Source organism: Pelobates fuscus, chromosome 7 (genome assembly GCF_036172605.1).
Source record: "Pelobates fuscus isolate aPelFus1 chromosome 7, aPelFus1.pri, whole genome shotgun sequence".
NCBI classification, from domain to species: Eukaryota; Metazoa; Chordata; class Amphibia; order Anura; family Pelobatidae; genus Pelobates; species Pelobates fuscus.
Window position 1 is genome coordinate 116,315,544 of NC_086323.1, and position 18,055 is coordinate 116,333,598.

An 18,055-nucleotide genomic window follows, 5' to 3' on the forward strand; every position below is an offset into this window, starting at 1 on the left:
TTTTTTTTAAGATTATTGTGAATAGATTTAAAGCAAATTTATAGCGATAAACACAATTTTTAAAAAAATTGTCAAAACTGAACAATTAAAGTGATAGTGCTTTGATGCTTATACACACAATGCATATCCTATAACTAAATCTTATGGCAAGCCAGTGTAAGCACTGACAGAGGGGGGAGGCATGGGAGATGCAGGCCCACAGGAAGATGAGCCTCTCTTCCTTTAGACTGTATCTGGGCAAGCTGGGAACACATAATACCACTGAGAAGTGGATTGCAGTAGTCAAGGAGAGAGATGATAGCATCAAAGACCAGCACCTTAGCCACTTCCAGTAATAAATAGGAGCGGAATGTGAGCTATGTTTTTAAGATGGAAGCGGCAGGATTTGGTGAATGATTGGACAGGAAGGGTGAAGGAGAGGTTGGACCATTGTATTGTTACAATGACATCTGTCAAGGGATGGGATATATTAAACAGTAAGTGAACAGTTTGTTGAATTTCATGTGTTGGAAGCAGGAAAAAATGGGCAAGATTTGATTGACTTTTAAGGGACACTATAGTCACCAGAACAACTACAGCTTAATGATAGGGTCATGGGCACCAAAGACTCATTGATGCACGTAGGGAGCAAGGGCTAGCCGTCTGGTCCGATCACACAGAAGAGCTATTGTAGCTCAAATAGCTGTAAAACATAATGCTGGCTATGATGGAAAGGTGTCAGAACACACAGTTTGCTGCCTGGCGTCAGACCGATCAGAATACCCATGATGACCCCTGCCCACCACAGAAAGCAGAGCAATGGAAGATGGTTACCTGGTCTGATGAATCGCATATTAATTAAAATCCGGTGGATGGCTGGGTAAGTTGTTTACCTGGAAAAGAGATGGCTATGGGATGAAGGCAGGTCTACTTAGGCAGTGTTATGCTCAGGGAACTGTTTTGCTAGGAAGCCTTGGGTCCTGGTATTAATGTGGATGTTACTTTGACATGCAACATCTATCTAGAGGTTGCAGACCACATGCACAACTGCATGGCAGTGTTGTTCCCTGATATCAGTGGCCCCTTTCAGCAAGATAATGCAACCTGCCAAACTGCAAAAATTGTTCAGGAATGGTTTGAGGAACATGACAAAGTGTTCATGGTGTTGCCCCGGCCTCCAAATTACCCAAATCTCAAACGCATGGAACATCTGTGGGATGTGCTGGAACAACAAATCTGATCCATAAAGGCACCGCCTCGCAATATGCAGGACTTAAGGGACTTACTGCTAATGTCTTGTTGCCAGATGCCACAGGACACGTTCAGAAGTCTTCTGAAGTTCATGTTTCAAACGCATCAGAGCTGTTTTGGCAGCTCTAGAGGAACTTTCATCATATTAGGCAAGTGGTTTTAATGTTTTGGCTGATCAATGTATAACACACTATTGTGAGTACTGTTCCTTTAAGTTCACCTTTTCTTGTTGCAGCTTTTTATTTGTTAGGCCACCTATTTTATAGCACTATAATTGTGTAGTAGTTATGGAAGCAGGATTACCCACGTGTCCTTACACTGTAAGTAGTCAAACTGTATCAGAACAGTTCGGCATTTTACTGGTGGTCTGCTGGGCACTTCTCTTGCTCCTCTCTTAGAGCTTCTGTTAAATCCCCTGAGCTAATACCTGCAGTGCAGGGACGGTTCAGTCAATGAGTGCCTCCCTGCACTGCCAAACTTAGCTCAGTTCATGCGCTTCTGGGGGTAGAAGAGATGGCCATGAGTGTCTGGCGGACTCAAAGTAAATGGTAAAACCATTCTCAAACTGCTCGACAACGTACATTGGGATGGAACTCCTGGGACCTTAACATTTTCGACAAACTGTAGTGATTCTGATGCTAGGAATATTCCTTCAGTAACAAGTAGTGCCTCGGATCTCTGCATTACATTTATAATTACAACCTTGTAACAAAAAGAGACATAGGGGTGATAAATATGGACAAGGGAATTTGGCCAACAAAGGGGACATTTGAGAAGTATGTTATCCATTTTCTTCAGGATATTTAAAGGGACACTTAAAGCACTAAAGCCACTTATCTGAATGTTGCTCATTTTCTTTGACAATATAAAACCATTGGCATTTTTGAGAAATGTAAGTGTTCATATTTTAGTGAAAACGAGCCTCAAGTGGAAAAAAAGCAGATAGTGACTTCCTCTTTGAGTTCTTTTCGATTTTCTCTTAGGGAAATATTGGATTGGTGGAATTTAGCAATTGTTTTGAGTATGCTGAATGCTAACAATGCTTCACCGTGAGAAGCATTGGATTGGATAGATATCGTGTTTCAAAGGCAGATCATCCTTTGGTGATGAGCTGAATTGCAAAACTGTTTAATGACTTTTTTCATCTTTTTGGTACAGTGCATGTTTACTATAATATGCAGCCCAATAATTTTTTGAAATGTCCTTGGTGTCCGAGGGGGAGCTATAGAGCACACTAACACTATTCTCCGAACAAACCCCCACCATGTTGCCTGGGAACCTCTACCTTTTGTTTGCTTTTATCATTATCCACATTGCCTGTACCTAAAAGACTATGTCTGGCCCTTTAACTATTTTTGGACAAAGGATTGGTACATTGGATATGGCACTTCGGATACAGCCGAAGTAGTCGAAGTGGCCGCCATTAGACAGTCGAACACGTGGCGGCGGCCATTTGAATCCAGTCGATCGCGGTCAGCGGTGTGTGCCGTCAAATCCCTGGAACGGAAATCGGCCACACAATTGCACGAACACTGCTGACCTGTACCTTCCCCTACTCTTCGACACTGCGGCTGGAGACGAAGTCCCGTTCGAAGATTCGAACACCCGTTCGAACGGGACTTTGTCATTTTGGCGTAAAATAGACCTACATTATACTGTTGAACACTGCTAAAACGCGACCCCGGTTCCACTTCGACAAGCATTAGTGATGCTTATAATCATTTTTTAATAAACACATTTATGGAAGCACTCTCACTTTCTTGAATAGTCTGTATGGTCTTAGGCACAAGTGTAAATGTGTGAAATGAGTGGTATACACCCATTTTCTAATTCTTTTCATGGTTTGGTAAAGAAAATTTGTTTTTGTTCTGTTATGTACATTTATGTTTTAAAGGCCCTGCTAGAACTTTTACCTGCCAGCCCGTCTGACGTGGGTTCAGTTAAAAGTGATCATGTGATCAAGAGAACTTACTTGGTGCTCACAGATGTGTGGGATCTTGGGAAGTGTGCTTGCCACAATTGTGTGGGACCGTGGGATGTGCTACTATCCTAAACAATTTTAGAAATAATATTTTATGTGAAACATTTTAGAATATTTGTTTTCTTACCTATATAAGTGAGTGTTGTGGTTGTATATAACTCTGCAATTAACCATATCAGAATAATTGTTTTGCGTCCACATATCTTGTTGCTGGCCTTGCAGAAACTGAAAACATAGCAAACCGTTTTCAAGTTTGAGTTTTTGGTACCTACCTCCTACCCATCACATATCACAGACTAAAAGTTAAATAAAAGGTGTGGTGGAACATGGCTAGTAAAAAAATCCATCCCTGGAAGCTTTAATTGCTTTTGTATGCAATGCTAGCTGTCCAACTGTTTATTTAAACTGTTTATTTAAAGTTAGTATTTGTAAATATGTGTATATTGCACTTCTGGAACAAAGAATAAAATTGCCCAACTTTTACATATCCCCTCAATAATATGTAGCAAAGCAATCTATGACTTTTGCACAAAAAAAGAACCATAACTTTGTGCCCATGTACCAGCACAAGTGCCTAAATCCAATGTGTACTCGTAAGACTAGAATATAAATATGCATGAACAATACTGATAGGTGTCCCTATGATAAACTGTGAATCAATAAATATATGCCTGGGATATTGGAAAGGTGGTTTCATGCATACAATCTTGACATTTCTGCAGTAGAATCATAAGTGATAAAAAAAAGGGATTACCTAGAGAAGTATAAACATATTATTAACTATGTCAAATCCATAATAAAACTTGAAAAGCCCTTTCACCTAGTTGGATTGCTTTAGTCTCTGTATGTGTCCTTGCACAACGCCCTGCTGTCAAATTTGAAAGTCCCAGCCTCTGATGACTATTAAAGTATTAACGAGATAACAGAAATTCAGTTTGAAACCTAATGGGACTGTGTGGTATCTAATGGGGATGGGTTTATGATTTTAAAGTAGCATATTGACATGATGGTTAATATGAGTAGTCGTCAAAGTCCTCATCTGATTCTCCATGTTCATGTGCACGATATTCCGGATGGTACCCTGCATGGTATCGTGGGCCTTCATCCCGGTCATCATCATCATCCTCGTCATTCTCTGCCATTGGGAACGGGGGAATCACCCGTATCTGTAGGTGTGGCTCTTCATTACCATCATACTTCTGTTCACCATAGTAAATACTTTGTATGTGTGGAAAACAAAGGAAGGCATAGGTGCTTATAGGTCCTTTTAACTTGTTTTGGTCAACACGCAGGTAGGTCAGACGGTTTGTGTTTATTGGATCAATTCCTGGGCACATAAAAGTGATATTTAAACCTGAAACAGAAATAAATTTGTAAATCAATTGCATAGCAAAAACTTTGATGTATATTTTTTTTTTGTGTGTATTTGAGTCAGCATTTGGGAGAAATAGATGGCTCACTTTTTGTTCCTATACCAAATATACTGTTTTCTTAAAGGGTTACTCAAAACAAGAAAACAGCATATTTATAAAACACTGGAGGACAAGGGCAATTCCTGGCTGCCAAATGATGCTGCCTTAGGTGTAATTACGCCTGCGGCAGCAAATCAATGAAGTGTTCCTGGTGCTTGGAGAAACCCTTTAAATATTAGTTTTAGTATTTGGGGATACTCTTGAACACATTACTCTAAAATCATTTGCAAATCCTGGTTTATAGACCTGTTTCAGTGAGCTGTCCAGACAATATTTTTATGGTTTTATTTTATTTTTTTACCTTCTGCTATTCTGTATATTTTGATTACTGGGTTACTACAGTAGTTTACTTTTCTGTATTTTTAAGCCTTGTTGCTAGAGCAAATTGACACCGACTATAGTAATTCATTGGATTTTCTTTCCGTGGGTTTCCAAAAAAAAGGCAGTCTTTTCCTTTCAATAACTTTGTAAATAACTAAGTAAAGATGAATAATAAGTTAGATTATCAACTATGATATGTTTTTAAATATATACTTATGATTGCATATTAACATATGATAAACCGCAATAATAAAAAGGGCAACATGAACAGGATGCAGATTAGTTCGGTCATGAATATGACTCTTCCTTTTTTTTTCTTTTTTCTTCCAAGTCTGCATTTCTAGGGAGTTTGGGCAATTGAAACTTTAGCTGTACAACATGGCAAGAGGAAAAGCACAGAAATCTTAAAGGAGTTTCCACTGTTAGGTTTGGTAAATTATGTTAAATTATTATGCACATAGTTATCAGTTCCACATGTCACTTAGAGTTTAATTATTTTAATATGTTTATGTAAAAAAGTATGTAGGTTGCAGCTTTTAATTCTATAATGCAAAGGCTAAATATGCTTCTCTAACATTTTCTCAAACTGTGTTTTCCACTGTTTATCAACAAAAACAATATATTTACTATTGCAGCATGCAGAAATAGTGTAGCCCTTTACAGATTATGGGTGCACTGTGCTTGTGGAAATTATCTACATAGTGCTGAAAGGTGGTGCAAACTTTTATGAGAGGCACCTGGTGGAAGGAGTGGTTAAGGAATAAATGGAAGTAGTGAATGCTGGTTGTAAATCAGCTGTGCAATGGGAAAAGAGGATGCAATATTAACTAGGACCACCACTGGAGCACACGTAAACAGGCTGCTCCACAACAACCTATAAGGGCCAGTCAGGGAAGCTCAAAAGACCTCCTAAGACCATCAGGGAGACATATTATTGGCACCATGTTGCTTTTGTCACCATGGCCACTTAGTATCCTAGATTTGGTGAACCCAGTATTAACTATAAAATTGCCAGGTAATTGACGAATACAATGAGTAAAATTTATCACAGTTTCCTGATCTGAAAACTGGTGTAAAAGGTGCGCAACTACCAATACAATGTTTTTGCTGATTCCATCCATTTCCTTGGTGATGCCTCAGTTTAAAATATGAAAACTGTGCTCTATAATGTGATTCCATGCCTTTCCATATTTTCAGAACATGTGCAGTTTAACAGCCAGGTTTTTATTAAAGCATATACATGTTAAAAGACAACACTTTTTATGTTAATCGAAAAGAAGCAACTCTAAAAGATATACCTCCCACTCATATTTGAAGCTCATATAAATACATCTTACTGAAGTTACTATTGGCTTGAATGACATCTGCATTAATACACAGGTAATAATAATGCCAAGGACACACTATTCAGGTATGCAAGAAATGGTTGCTTTCTCGAATGTATCTGCTGAAAGTCATTGTTGGTCACAATATAGATACTTTTTACATAAGCTAAGGCAAGCAAGTTGTTCAGAACATTTTATTCAGATAAGTGGGGGAAAAAAGTTTAGTTTTATCTGGGTAATAATGGAATGTTTGGCCATTTATATAAATAAGGAAATACATTTGTGACTTACTTTCAATCTCATTGTCTTGAAGATATAAGTGCTCCAGTGATCTAGGAATATAGAAGACATTCTGTAGTTTGTTATGACCCAAGTTTAGTTCCATAAGATGGGGAAGGTTAAACATTCTTAATGGGACATTCTTCAAGTTGTTGTGTGACATTCGAATAGCTAAAAGGTTAGGAAGATGTATGAAATAGTCAGAAGGGATTTCAGAAATTGAATTATTTTCCATTGACAGATACATGAGTGATGCTGGAAGTTTTACTGGCATTGAATGCAGTTTGTTGTTGCAAATGTTGAACTGCATGAGGTTCTTAAGTTTGGTCAGAGTCTTCCCTTTGATAAAATCTATTTGGTTGTTACAAAGATCTAACATGGTTAGGTTTACTAAGCCTTGGAAGTCATTCTCTCTTACTTTGTTAATCATGTTGAAACCAAGAAAGAGCCTCTCAGTAGAGCTGGGCAGAGGTGAAGGAATCTCTTCTAAATCATTATGATGTAAGAAAAGTTGAGAAAGATGAGGCAACTTTGCAAATGCACCAAACTCGATTTTGTTTGACTTAATTTTGTTGTGGCTCAGGTTGATTTCTGTCAGACCTGTAGCATTGACGAATGACTTTGCTGACACGGCTTCAATGTCATTGTACTGTAGATGGAGCTGTTGAATGCGGGATGGGATCTGGGGAATAATCTTGAGTTTCCGATTATCACAATGCATGACTAAGGGGAACGCTGGAGAACAGTAGCATTCTCTAGCACAGTCATTTGTATAAGGGAAATGTGGCACAGCATAGTCAACAGGATGTGGAAACTGGAACTGTGGAGGGAATTCATCTTCACGTTCAGGACCATAGTCTGTATCATAGTCATATTCATTGTACTGAGACAATCCTTGGGTCGCCCACAGTAAGATTAGAACCAAGTATTGGTTCAGAATTCCCATTTTGCTCACCTACTGACTAAACCTAAAACAAAAAGATATTATCTGTAAACATTATACACAAATTTTTTTTTTTTTTTTAATATATTGCATATCTCTTTACTAAAATTTCTTGTTCTAAAATTCTTATGGGGATCTTGAAATGTCATTATTGGTGTTTGATGACAAATGGGTGATGTTTTAATTCAACATCTAGACACCATGCTGATGTTCTCTTTTTAAACACACAACACGTTGCCCTGTAGTGCACTCTATGAGTTTCATACTCTTTACTGTTATACCAGTAACTAAGATACATCTAAACATTTGCTAGTAATTCTGATAGCATACTGGACATTGCTTTCTCTTTAAAACAACATGAACCAAAATTAGCCAAGACAGATGAACTTTAAGGTTTCATGTTGAGGAAGATAACTGTTGAAAACCATTAAAATCCCTACAATGTTTTGCATTTCAATGCTTTGGAAGGAGGCTGGATTTGTCAGGTATTAAGATGTATCCTTTATGTTGTACTTATGAAACCACTAGTAAATGTAATGAGTAAGTTTTCTTCTCCATCCATCAAGATGGTCTTCATCACAGCGCATGTAACTTTACCTCCCCCGACCCCCATACTGCATTGTAGATGTGGTAAAACACTACATTTAGGTAATTGTAGTAAAAAAAATAGATGGCAGTTTATAATTTTTACTGCTATACTTTATGATAGCATAGAGGTAAATGTGTGTGTTTTTTTAAATATTGGAATCAAATATAGTGTCAATACATTTGAAAAAGTGCCGATTTTAGGGAATCGGGGCATACTGGGGTAATTTAGTAGAACTCAAATTGTTCTCTGCAGAGCACATCTATCCCAAACACTTCTAAAGGTAGTACTAAGGATGATAACTTCCACAGAGGTCAGCGTTTACACAAGATAAAAAAAAAAAGCAATAATCTTTACAGATATGTAAACAATTTAATTTGTATTTTAATTGTGGCAATTGCAAAATGCACCAAGGAAGTAGGTAGGTCCTAGGGGAGCCATCTCCCTTTTTTTTAATTGGTTTCCAGGCACAACATATTTAAGAACCACAGCTGTCACTTCACCAAAGAGCTTCTTTTGTTTTGCTTTTTTTGTACTGTAAACCTAAGTAATAAATATGGATTTCATAGGGAATTAGATACTGTATAACAGGTATTCGTATTGTGTTAATGTACTCATAGCACTTGTTTCAACTATTATCACTAAAACATCCTTTTTTTAGTATATAAAGGACTGTTCTGTTTGCTAGTTGACTTTCTACATGTAGATATTTTGAATTTCTAAGTGTGACTGACTGAAATTATAAAGGATTTTTAAAGTTAGAGACACAAGCCCCTTTTCTCAAGTGCCACTATCAGTGAACATTAATTGCATTTGTGCTATAATACAAATGAGATTTGTGACTTTATGTCTTGTTACAGCCTTTTAGAAAGGCTTCCCAAAAAGCATTGCAAATCAATTATGGAACACATATACACAAAGCAATCTAATTATTCTAATGCAAAACATGCTTGTGAACTCCTCATCTTGGCCCACATGCAAACACTAATATAGCTTGAGTGTGTTTCAATCCTTTCAGAACCCGCAGCTGTTAAATTTGGCATGCCAAGAGAATATATTTTAAATGCACAATGTTATTTTGTTATTTTTTTGTTCCCTTTGCTTAAATTTCAGCAAATTACATATGTCACTATGAATCTACAGTTCCCCAATATACCCTCTTCTTAATATTACAATTACTATTTCAGAAAAATCACACCTCAATCCCTGAATTTTTTATTGTTTCTCTAAGTGACAGGAGAAGTAAATATTTATTTTTGTTTAAATAAAGCTTCCCAAAAATCTTACCAAGACGTGCCGCCAAGAATCTGGTCTGTCAAGAGTCAAAGCTGTGAGACAATCTCCTTACGAAAGCTTAACATAGACTAAAATTATGTGAGTCCTTTCATTGTGCATCTTATCCTAGAGCAAAAAAAAAAAAAAGTGTATGCTTTGTGATTTTGGCTAAGTTCAGGGAGTTTAATCTGAGTCCCTTCTCATTTTTGGTTTGAGGTGTGGCAAGAAATTCCTTGCTGCAAAAAAAACCTTGATGGAACAATATGAACTTAACATACATTTCAATTTTACTTGCCAGAGTATCTTTTATGCCTTCATTCTTTTCCTTTAAAAGCTAAATGCCTTCTAAGCATTGTTATAGTTAAGCCACATTGATTCTTAATGAGGTTTGATTGTGTTGCACAATAGGTTTAACTATGTCTAGGATTGGAAAATAAGTGATTTGTGTGCAGAATAAATGTTGATTGCGTTCAACTTCTTCACTGTAACTGTACCAGCATATACATTTTACAAAAGCCATACATATGACAGATTGTTTCTAATTAGTTTTAAATGCCCATATATTTGACATTCAGAATTCTTGTCTGGACATGTTTGTCAGTGAAATGATGGCCATTTGTTATAGATTAAAGCATATTCTCTGAAGATAGATGGGCAAGACTTGGCAAGAATATACCTTTTTAAAGTACTCATTAGTAATCTGAATGCAGAATGTAAGTTGTGTTCAATTTAATATGATTGACTAGCAATGAAAACCATGATTTTTACATTTTTGATCTTAAGACACTAGTGGAAACTTGAGAAACACAGTGCTCATTATAAATTCCCGGCTATAAGAATAAAAATTTGAGGACTCATGGTTTATGGCTCTGGTTTTTGTCTAATTCTCTCAAGGTAAATTCTGCAAATCGTATGAAATATGGTACTTTGCTAATGAGCTTTTCCTCTGTTTCTCCTAATTTAGTTTTCTGCCTTGATAGATCAAATCTTTAAACCAGGAGTGACTAAAGCGTAAATCTTCATCTGTTGCAGTACTACAAATCACATGTTGGTTGATCAGCTATAAGGCTGGCAAATTATCAATGGAATTGTAGTTCCTGAGACCTACTTCTTCGACATCCCTGACAGTTTCAGGTTATCTGCAAAGTTGTACCCTATTTTCAGCATGTTGAAGAAAAACGAAAATATACTTGTTAATAAACCGCTGCCATCCAACCTTTATTTGAAGTTCACAATGAAACTGTTCACTTGGATAAGAGGGTGTCAGGACAACTTTATTTGATACGTAGAAAAAATGAAAATATCTTCTTTTCTTCATAATTTAGATTCTTGCGTTTTTAAATGAACCAGACTTTATTAATTTTGACATGGTTAAGCCCTCTTATTAAAGGGGCACTTGTAATGGTTATGGTGCCATCCCTCAGGTCTGTGTCACACCATTTGTGAACTGTTTGAGACATACTGAGAGTCCTCGTGGCCAGGCTTTGGCAGAATTATATCGTATTGATATCAAAGGACAATTGCTACTTCAATTTTTTTTTTACTATAGCCATCTATTCATTATGTTTTGTAAGGAAGTACATTTGTTTTCAACCAAAGTATTTCTATAAAATGTGAAAAATGCATCCCCTACCTTTAGTATATGACAGTATCCTTCAGCCACATACACGTGCACCTTGGGTTGGATAGTTGGTCTCCTTAGCCTTCCCTGCTTCATTTCATGCACAGAAGCAGGGAAGACCAGAGAGACGGACTGTCTGTTTTCATAACACAGGTTGTTTCCTAAGTAAGTCTGTCCTCTAAACTGTTCAAATGTGAAGTTTTTTGTCCTCAGCAGATGTTGGGATAGAGGTTCCAGAACACACATGGTGCATATAAATGATATGTTATTAGAACAAACAAGGATGGCAAGTTCCTTTCCATATTGCAACAATTTCCTACTATGTATTTGCTTATTTATTTGCCATTTTCCCCCACCTCGCTCTCTCTCTCGAATTTTATTTGTTCTGCATTGCATTCTGATGTTGGCTGTGTTTTTGACCCTGACTATGCTTGACTCTGTACTTGCAAAAGGGGTTTTGATTTCTTATTAGGGACAGAGAGAACATACAATACAATTTTATAAGTTTGTTAATATGTAGGTACTTTTGTTTGACTGGGAAGTTGATTAAAGGTAGTAGCTGAGGGCACATAGGCAAGTGAGCAGAATCAGTAGTAGAGGAAGAGCAATTTGGTCTTAACATAGTAAAGATTTTAACACTTGAACAATAAAGTTTTCTTGAAGTTTGTGGATCTGCAAAGATTGAAATCAGAAGAAACTGAGAAATGGTCAAGGGTAGTATGAGAAGACAGTGCCATTGGAGGTTGGTGTTGTTTGTTCTAGGAGGAAGCTCATTACCTCTGTTTCCAGCACACAGTAGGCGCAGATGTAATTTTTGCACGGGATTGATATTATGCAGCGTGGGTTGCCTAAGTCACATGTGCCGAGGTGGTGGGCCACTAGCCACTGGCACAAAAGTGCAAATGTGTTTGCATGTGCAGTGTTTCAAGCAGAAACGCTGCACATATATATTTCTGCCTCTATGACCACTTCTAAAATTAGAAGTGGTCATGGTGGTTGGAGTATCCCTTTTAAGCCCTTCATGACTGACGTGCCAGGACTGTCAACATAAAACATGATTTGTTTCCTTTGTCAGGAAGTGGTTAACATAAGAGCTATTGGAGCAGCAGCTACAGGCTAGTACTTTGAAAAAGGCCCAAAGCTGCCACAATGTTAATAAAGGTGTTTTTCCATTTATTATCACATTCCACTTGTTAAATATTTCAATTATCATATTATATATTCATTTCTTCAGATGGTACTGTACACAGTGGGTTTCTTGATGTATGCATAATCTCCAAACCAGATCTTTACCAGATCTGTCCACATGGATCAGTGTTTGAATTGATATATTTTTTTGATATATTTTACATACGTAATCAGTAACCGGTACTGTGACAGTTCTACAGTTCTACTTCTCTCATTAGGGCCATCAAATTTTTGTTCCAAAACTATACAGTCCTAAATCCAGTGCGGATTCAGTTTAAGAATTAATGTTTACTATTCAAAGTGCAAAATAGGAACCAGTCCACAACTACAATAATGGATTGCAAGTGAGGCTTGTTTTTTGTCAGTAATTTTATTGAGGCAAAGTTACAACACATAATTTTGCGTTGAAATCATGACAATTCCAGAAAAGCAACAATATGTTATCTAGGGATCGACCGATACTGATAATCTGTGAACTTTCAGGCCGCTAGCCGATAACTTACCGATATTCTGTACATTTACCACGGGGGGACGGGTCCTTGACAGAGGGGGAAGCTATAGTGCCAGTACAGTGAGTTTGCTTTCCTGGCACTATAGTTTCCCTTTAATTTGGACTATGTGCTGCCAGTGCCAAGTTAACCCATTGCCCATAATGCAGAAAAACATGTCTCCCCCTCTCCTCAGCTCTGTATGACCACTCCTCATTCTACTTTAGATTTGTCCCAGCAGCAGCAGCAGCGGCATATATCCAGTACCAAGGGCTTTATTATCATTGTATAGTGGCCAATATATTACCCAGGGCTTTATTATAATTTGTAAAGTGCCAATATATCACCCTGGGCTTTATTATCATTATATAGTGACCAAAATATTAACTAGGGCTTTATTATCATTTGTATATTGGACAAAATATTACCCAGGGCTTTATTATCATTTATATAGTGGCCAATATATTAACTAGTGCTTTATTATCATTTGTATAGTGTTAGTGTATTACCCAGTGCTTTATTATTATCATTTTATATTGCCAATATATTACCAAGGGCTTTATTATCCTTTATAATATAGTGCCGATATATACCCAGGGCTTTGTTATCCTTTGTATGCCATATCCCCGACAAACCCCCTCTACTCCGCACTAACTGTGTGAGTATGTTTATTGGACTAAAGAAATGGCCAGGGCCTCGTGAATCGCGAGACTTGGAGAGAGCAAAATACCTTGGATAAAAATTAATTATGATTGTGTGTGTGTATATATAGATGTATGTGTGTAACTATGTGTATGTGTGTGTACACACACATATAAGTAAGAGATCACTCATGGAATGTTGATTTACATCAGGTGTTGATTACTTAAAATCAAGTCATATTAAATATATGTGTGTGTGTGTATATATATATATATATATACATATATATATATATGTGTGTGTGTGTATATATATATATATATATATATATATACATATATATATATATATATATATGTGTGTGTGTGTATATATATATATATATATATATATATATACATATATATATATATATATATATGTGTGTGTGTGTGTATATATATATATATATATATATATATATATGTGTATATGTACTGGGTTATGATGGCGAATTTGTTATTTTGTTTCGTCTCAACTGTTGTAAAACTATTTAATCCTGAACACTCTTCTTTGTGGTTATGTTTGCTTTTTATTCGCAAGTGTTCTTACTGAAATTCTCCTGCTGTATTTAGCTTTTATCACATCTGTGTGTTTTATTTTTTTGCAAATTAATCTTTCACACATTAGCCTACAGCACATCAACCTTTAGTTTCACAGGATTCATTTATGTCTTGCGTTCTGTGTATTTCTACGCTGATCAGGCACAACATTAAAACTAGGGATCATCCGATATTGCTTTTTTAGGGCCAATGCCGATAACTTGTACTGATGTTCTGTAATTTTGCCATTTTGAAAACATAAACAATTTCTAAATAAAAAAATAAATATATATGTTATTGTGTAGTAAATGCACAAAATATACATACCAGTCAATTTTTTAAAATGTTTTAAAGGATATTTATGTGTTTGTATAGTTGATGCAGTGTGCATTTGTGTAGTGGATGCAATATATGTGTAGGGGATGCAGTGTGTGTGTTTGTCGATATTTGGGTAGGATTCTCGGGATTCTTCTATTTTTGTATTTTTTTTTTAAATATAATTATGATTACATTCTTTAATAATTAAAAATATATATATTTTCTCCGCAAATAACATTAAAGTTGGGAATGACTGCAAATGTCTCCTCTGCAAGTGGGTTTTTAATTATTTTTACATGGACGGAACAAATTGTGTCAATAAAAATTTCTATTTTACCGAGACTCCAGTACCTATTTCATACTAGTACATTCCAGTACCACTTTCTTATTTCATATCTATCCACAAAGACTGGACCCAGAGTGGCGACAAAACTTCTACAAGCCCTAACACACCTGGGAGATTTGGCATATCCAGATTTGAAAGCCTTCTGTCATGGTAGTGTCCTGGTTTTGGCCCTGCCACATTTTTCTCACAATCACTCTGCACAATGAGTCTCCCTAGAGAGAAAGCTTTGAAGAAACCTTTTGACTTACCTAGTTTATTGTTGCTGCTGAAGCAATTCAGACCACCTATTCCACTGGCACCTGCACAAGTGAGATTAACTATACAAGTGTGGGATGTGAACAGAACTAAATTGAGCAACTCAACCTTATAATCTCCGATTATGACCCTCTTATATTGCATACCAACCTTTCATACAAAACTTTGGTAATCTAACTGGGCTACTCACCTGTATCACCTTTTCAACCAGAATAAATTGACAAACTTCACAATTCTATTGTCCACTTATGACCTAACCCGAGCATCACAATTCTCATATATACAATTACATTCCTTTTAATGACACACTCGCCCACAAGGTGCTTCGTTAACTGGTTTAACTCATGAACTGACTGCTTGGGAACAGATTTGTGGTAAAAGGACAACGTCCTCTACATATAAGCCGATATCCAGGTATAATAGACTCTTACTGAGAAGTACACAGGTTTTATAGCTCGACTCCAGCAATACATTGGGCAACTGACCTAAATTGTACCATCCCTCAAACACAATGGAATAAAATAACTATCCACAGGAAACTTATAAAAGCTGCTACTCTTATAAAGCAGCAGAAAAAGGTACTGTATAAATGGTACATGGTACCGACAACAATCCACCAAATTATCCCCCACTCATCCTCTTTATGCTGGAGGTGCAACCGCAAAGAAGGCCCTATGCTATATATCTGGTGGCAATGTGACACACCCATTTTTGGCAATCTATCCACCAGCTCATCATTCTCCCTGCCATTCACGCCACTTAGGTATATTTTGGTGAAGCTACCTGAGAGGGTACCTACTTATAAGCTAAAATGTATGTTCTATATCCTCTTGACAGCCCACTGTTCAAACTTCATAATGATGGGAAAAGGGGGATGAAAGATGATGGGAAGAGAAGGGTTTGGCAACCACTGCAATAAAGTACTGGAGATTTGAGCAAAATGTTCAAGACTTGGAGGATAGGAGACTTGGTTCTTCATTGTGCAACATTCATGGGCCATATATATTTTTGATTAGTTTATTACAGTCCTGTAAGTATTATGTTAGTTTCTCAATGATTTTATTGTGCTATATTTTCATCTGGATAAGAAATAACAATAGAACAGTACTCTCTGTCTTTGGCCATCATTGACGTGCTGAAGGTTGCCTACCCCTGACCTATCTGATGTGCAGATCCTTAAAGGAACACTATAGGGTCAGGAACACAAACATGTATTCCTGATCCTATAGTGTTAAAACCACCACCAAATATAGCACACTCTTACTTGTATTCACACCTGTAGCTGTAGCTCTGCATGCTGTTTGCCTCAGAATAGGAAGCTGTCTGCTGACATCATCAGAAGTAGTGGCCTGATCCAATCACAGTGCTTCTCCATAGGATTGGCTCAGACTTACAAGGAGGCAGATCCCGGGCAGAGCCAGCATGATTCAAACACAGCCCTGGCTAATCAGCATCTCCTCATAGAGATGAATTTAATCAATTAATCTCTATGAGGAAAGTTCAGTGTCTGCATGCAGAGGGAGGAGACACTGAATGTTTGGATGCATTTTAGGCAGCCATGACCCAGGAAGGATCTCTAACAGCCATCTGAGGAGAGGCCAGTGAAATTATCCCTAGGCTGTAATGTAAACACTGCATTTTCTCTGAAAAGACAGTGTTTACAGCAAAAAATGTATAATAAAATATCTCCCAATATAATCTCTTTGAATGTAGACAGGAGGATCGATAGAATCTTCTTTTTCCCAAGAATTTGCTTTAAGGGAAAAAATAAAAACATAGTGTACCACTTTAAGGATATAGGAAACACTTTATTGAATGCACTTACAAAATGCCAGAAGGTTAAAAGCCCATCAAATATTGTTGTAAACTTCTCGGTGGATCCCAAGGTAGAAACACAGGAACCCAAATGGAAGAAGCACGAACAAAATAAAAACTTTTAAAATACAAAATCAAAAGTCCGTAATATAAAGTATTCCTGCCGCCCTACGCGTTTCGTCCTTAGACTTCGTCAGGGGCATCCGGCTTGTGAGGTACACATCATGATCTTCCGGTCTTTTAAATGTCCCGCCAGGAAAAAGTTATTTCCGTCAGCCAATAGGAGGCAATCTCGTATTTTGTGGCCACCTATCAGAAGGTGCATCTGTATAGCCAATAGGCTGCTCGGAACCATAGTGTATCCAGCCTCTCGCGAGAAACTCCTCCCCTCACACTCTGCTGAAACGCAAATGCGTTCCAGCACTCGGGTGGGAGTGGCCTCGTAGAGGAAGTGAATAACACAATCATTCATTCGGAAAAATGGAACAAAACATAAAGTTATTACAAACGGGACATATTTACCGTACAAAATATATGAATAAATAAAAGATGCTGTGCATGATACATAAAAAGAGGACCATAAAAACAAGTTAATATACAATGTCATCATAATAAAAACTTCCTACAAATCTTGGAAAAATACCATAAGAATCATAAAAAGCAGACCATATCAAAATCTATATTCATACCCTTTAGGTTGCATAGTACTGAGGGTATGAATCCAAAACCCCTCTCTTTGCCTAAGTTTAAGTAATAAATCGCCACCTCTTTGGTCTAAAGTGACTTTTTCAATCAGGGTACAGTTAAAATTGTGAAAACTAAAACTGGGGCACCTATTACAATGTAAGGGAACTGAGTGGGTAGTTATTTTCTTTCTAATATTGTTCCTATGTTCTAAAAAGCCTGAAGGTAATAGTTCAACTCACCAGAACAAATACAATAAGCTGTAGTTGTTCTGGTGACTATAGTGTCCTTTTAAATAGGGCAGTTCTGATTTTCTGTTGAGGATATTCTAGGATCTTGTACGATTTCAGTTTAGAAGCAAGCTGAATACATTTAGAAAACTTATATCATTGAAAATGATTCAGAGGGGCAGATAAACTAAAATTGGAGATAAGACTCCACAGTTTCAAGACCAAGGATTCTTGAATTCCCAGCTTGTCCACAAATGACCATAGACTCTGACTTGCCCAAAAGCAACCGTGTAGCAGTGTTTATTGGCTGCTCTCCAGTCATACAAAATCTCTGTTAAAGAGGTAAGTCAGACTTTTTTTTTCTAATCAAAATAAGTTTGCTCTTAAAGCTGTATATTTGACAAAGATTCTTCCACCCACTAAGAATGTGCAAAACAGCTTTTATTTCTAAATAACCTTGCAGCATTTCTCTGGT

General features: G+C 37.0%; 2 protein-coding genes across 5 annotated transcripts in view; one reads left to right on the plus strand and one right to left on the minus strand.

The window, feature by feature from the left end:
* CENPP (centromere protein P) overlaps window positions 1–18,055 on the plus strand; it is a 348,698-nt gene that overhangs the window by 105,475 nt on the left and 225,168 nt on the right. The gene's annotated exons all lie outside the window — the stretch shown is intronic.
* Window positions 3,506–9,546, minus strand: OMD (osteomodulin). The gene is made up of 3 exons (XM_063427444.1): window positions 9,425–9,546; window positions 6,621–7,576; window positions 3,506–4,565 (listed from the first exon to the last, which is right to left on the minus strand). Exons 2-3 carry the CDS (start codon window positions 7,552–7,554, stop codon window positions 4,222–4,224), a joined length of 1,278 nt encoding a protein of 425 aa, XP_063283514.1. The 5' UTR covers window positions 7,555–7,576; window positions 9,425–9,546; the 3' UTR covers window positions 3,506–4,221.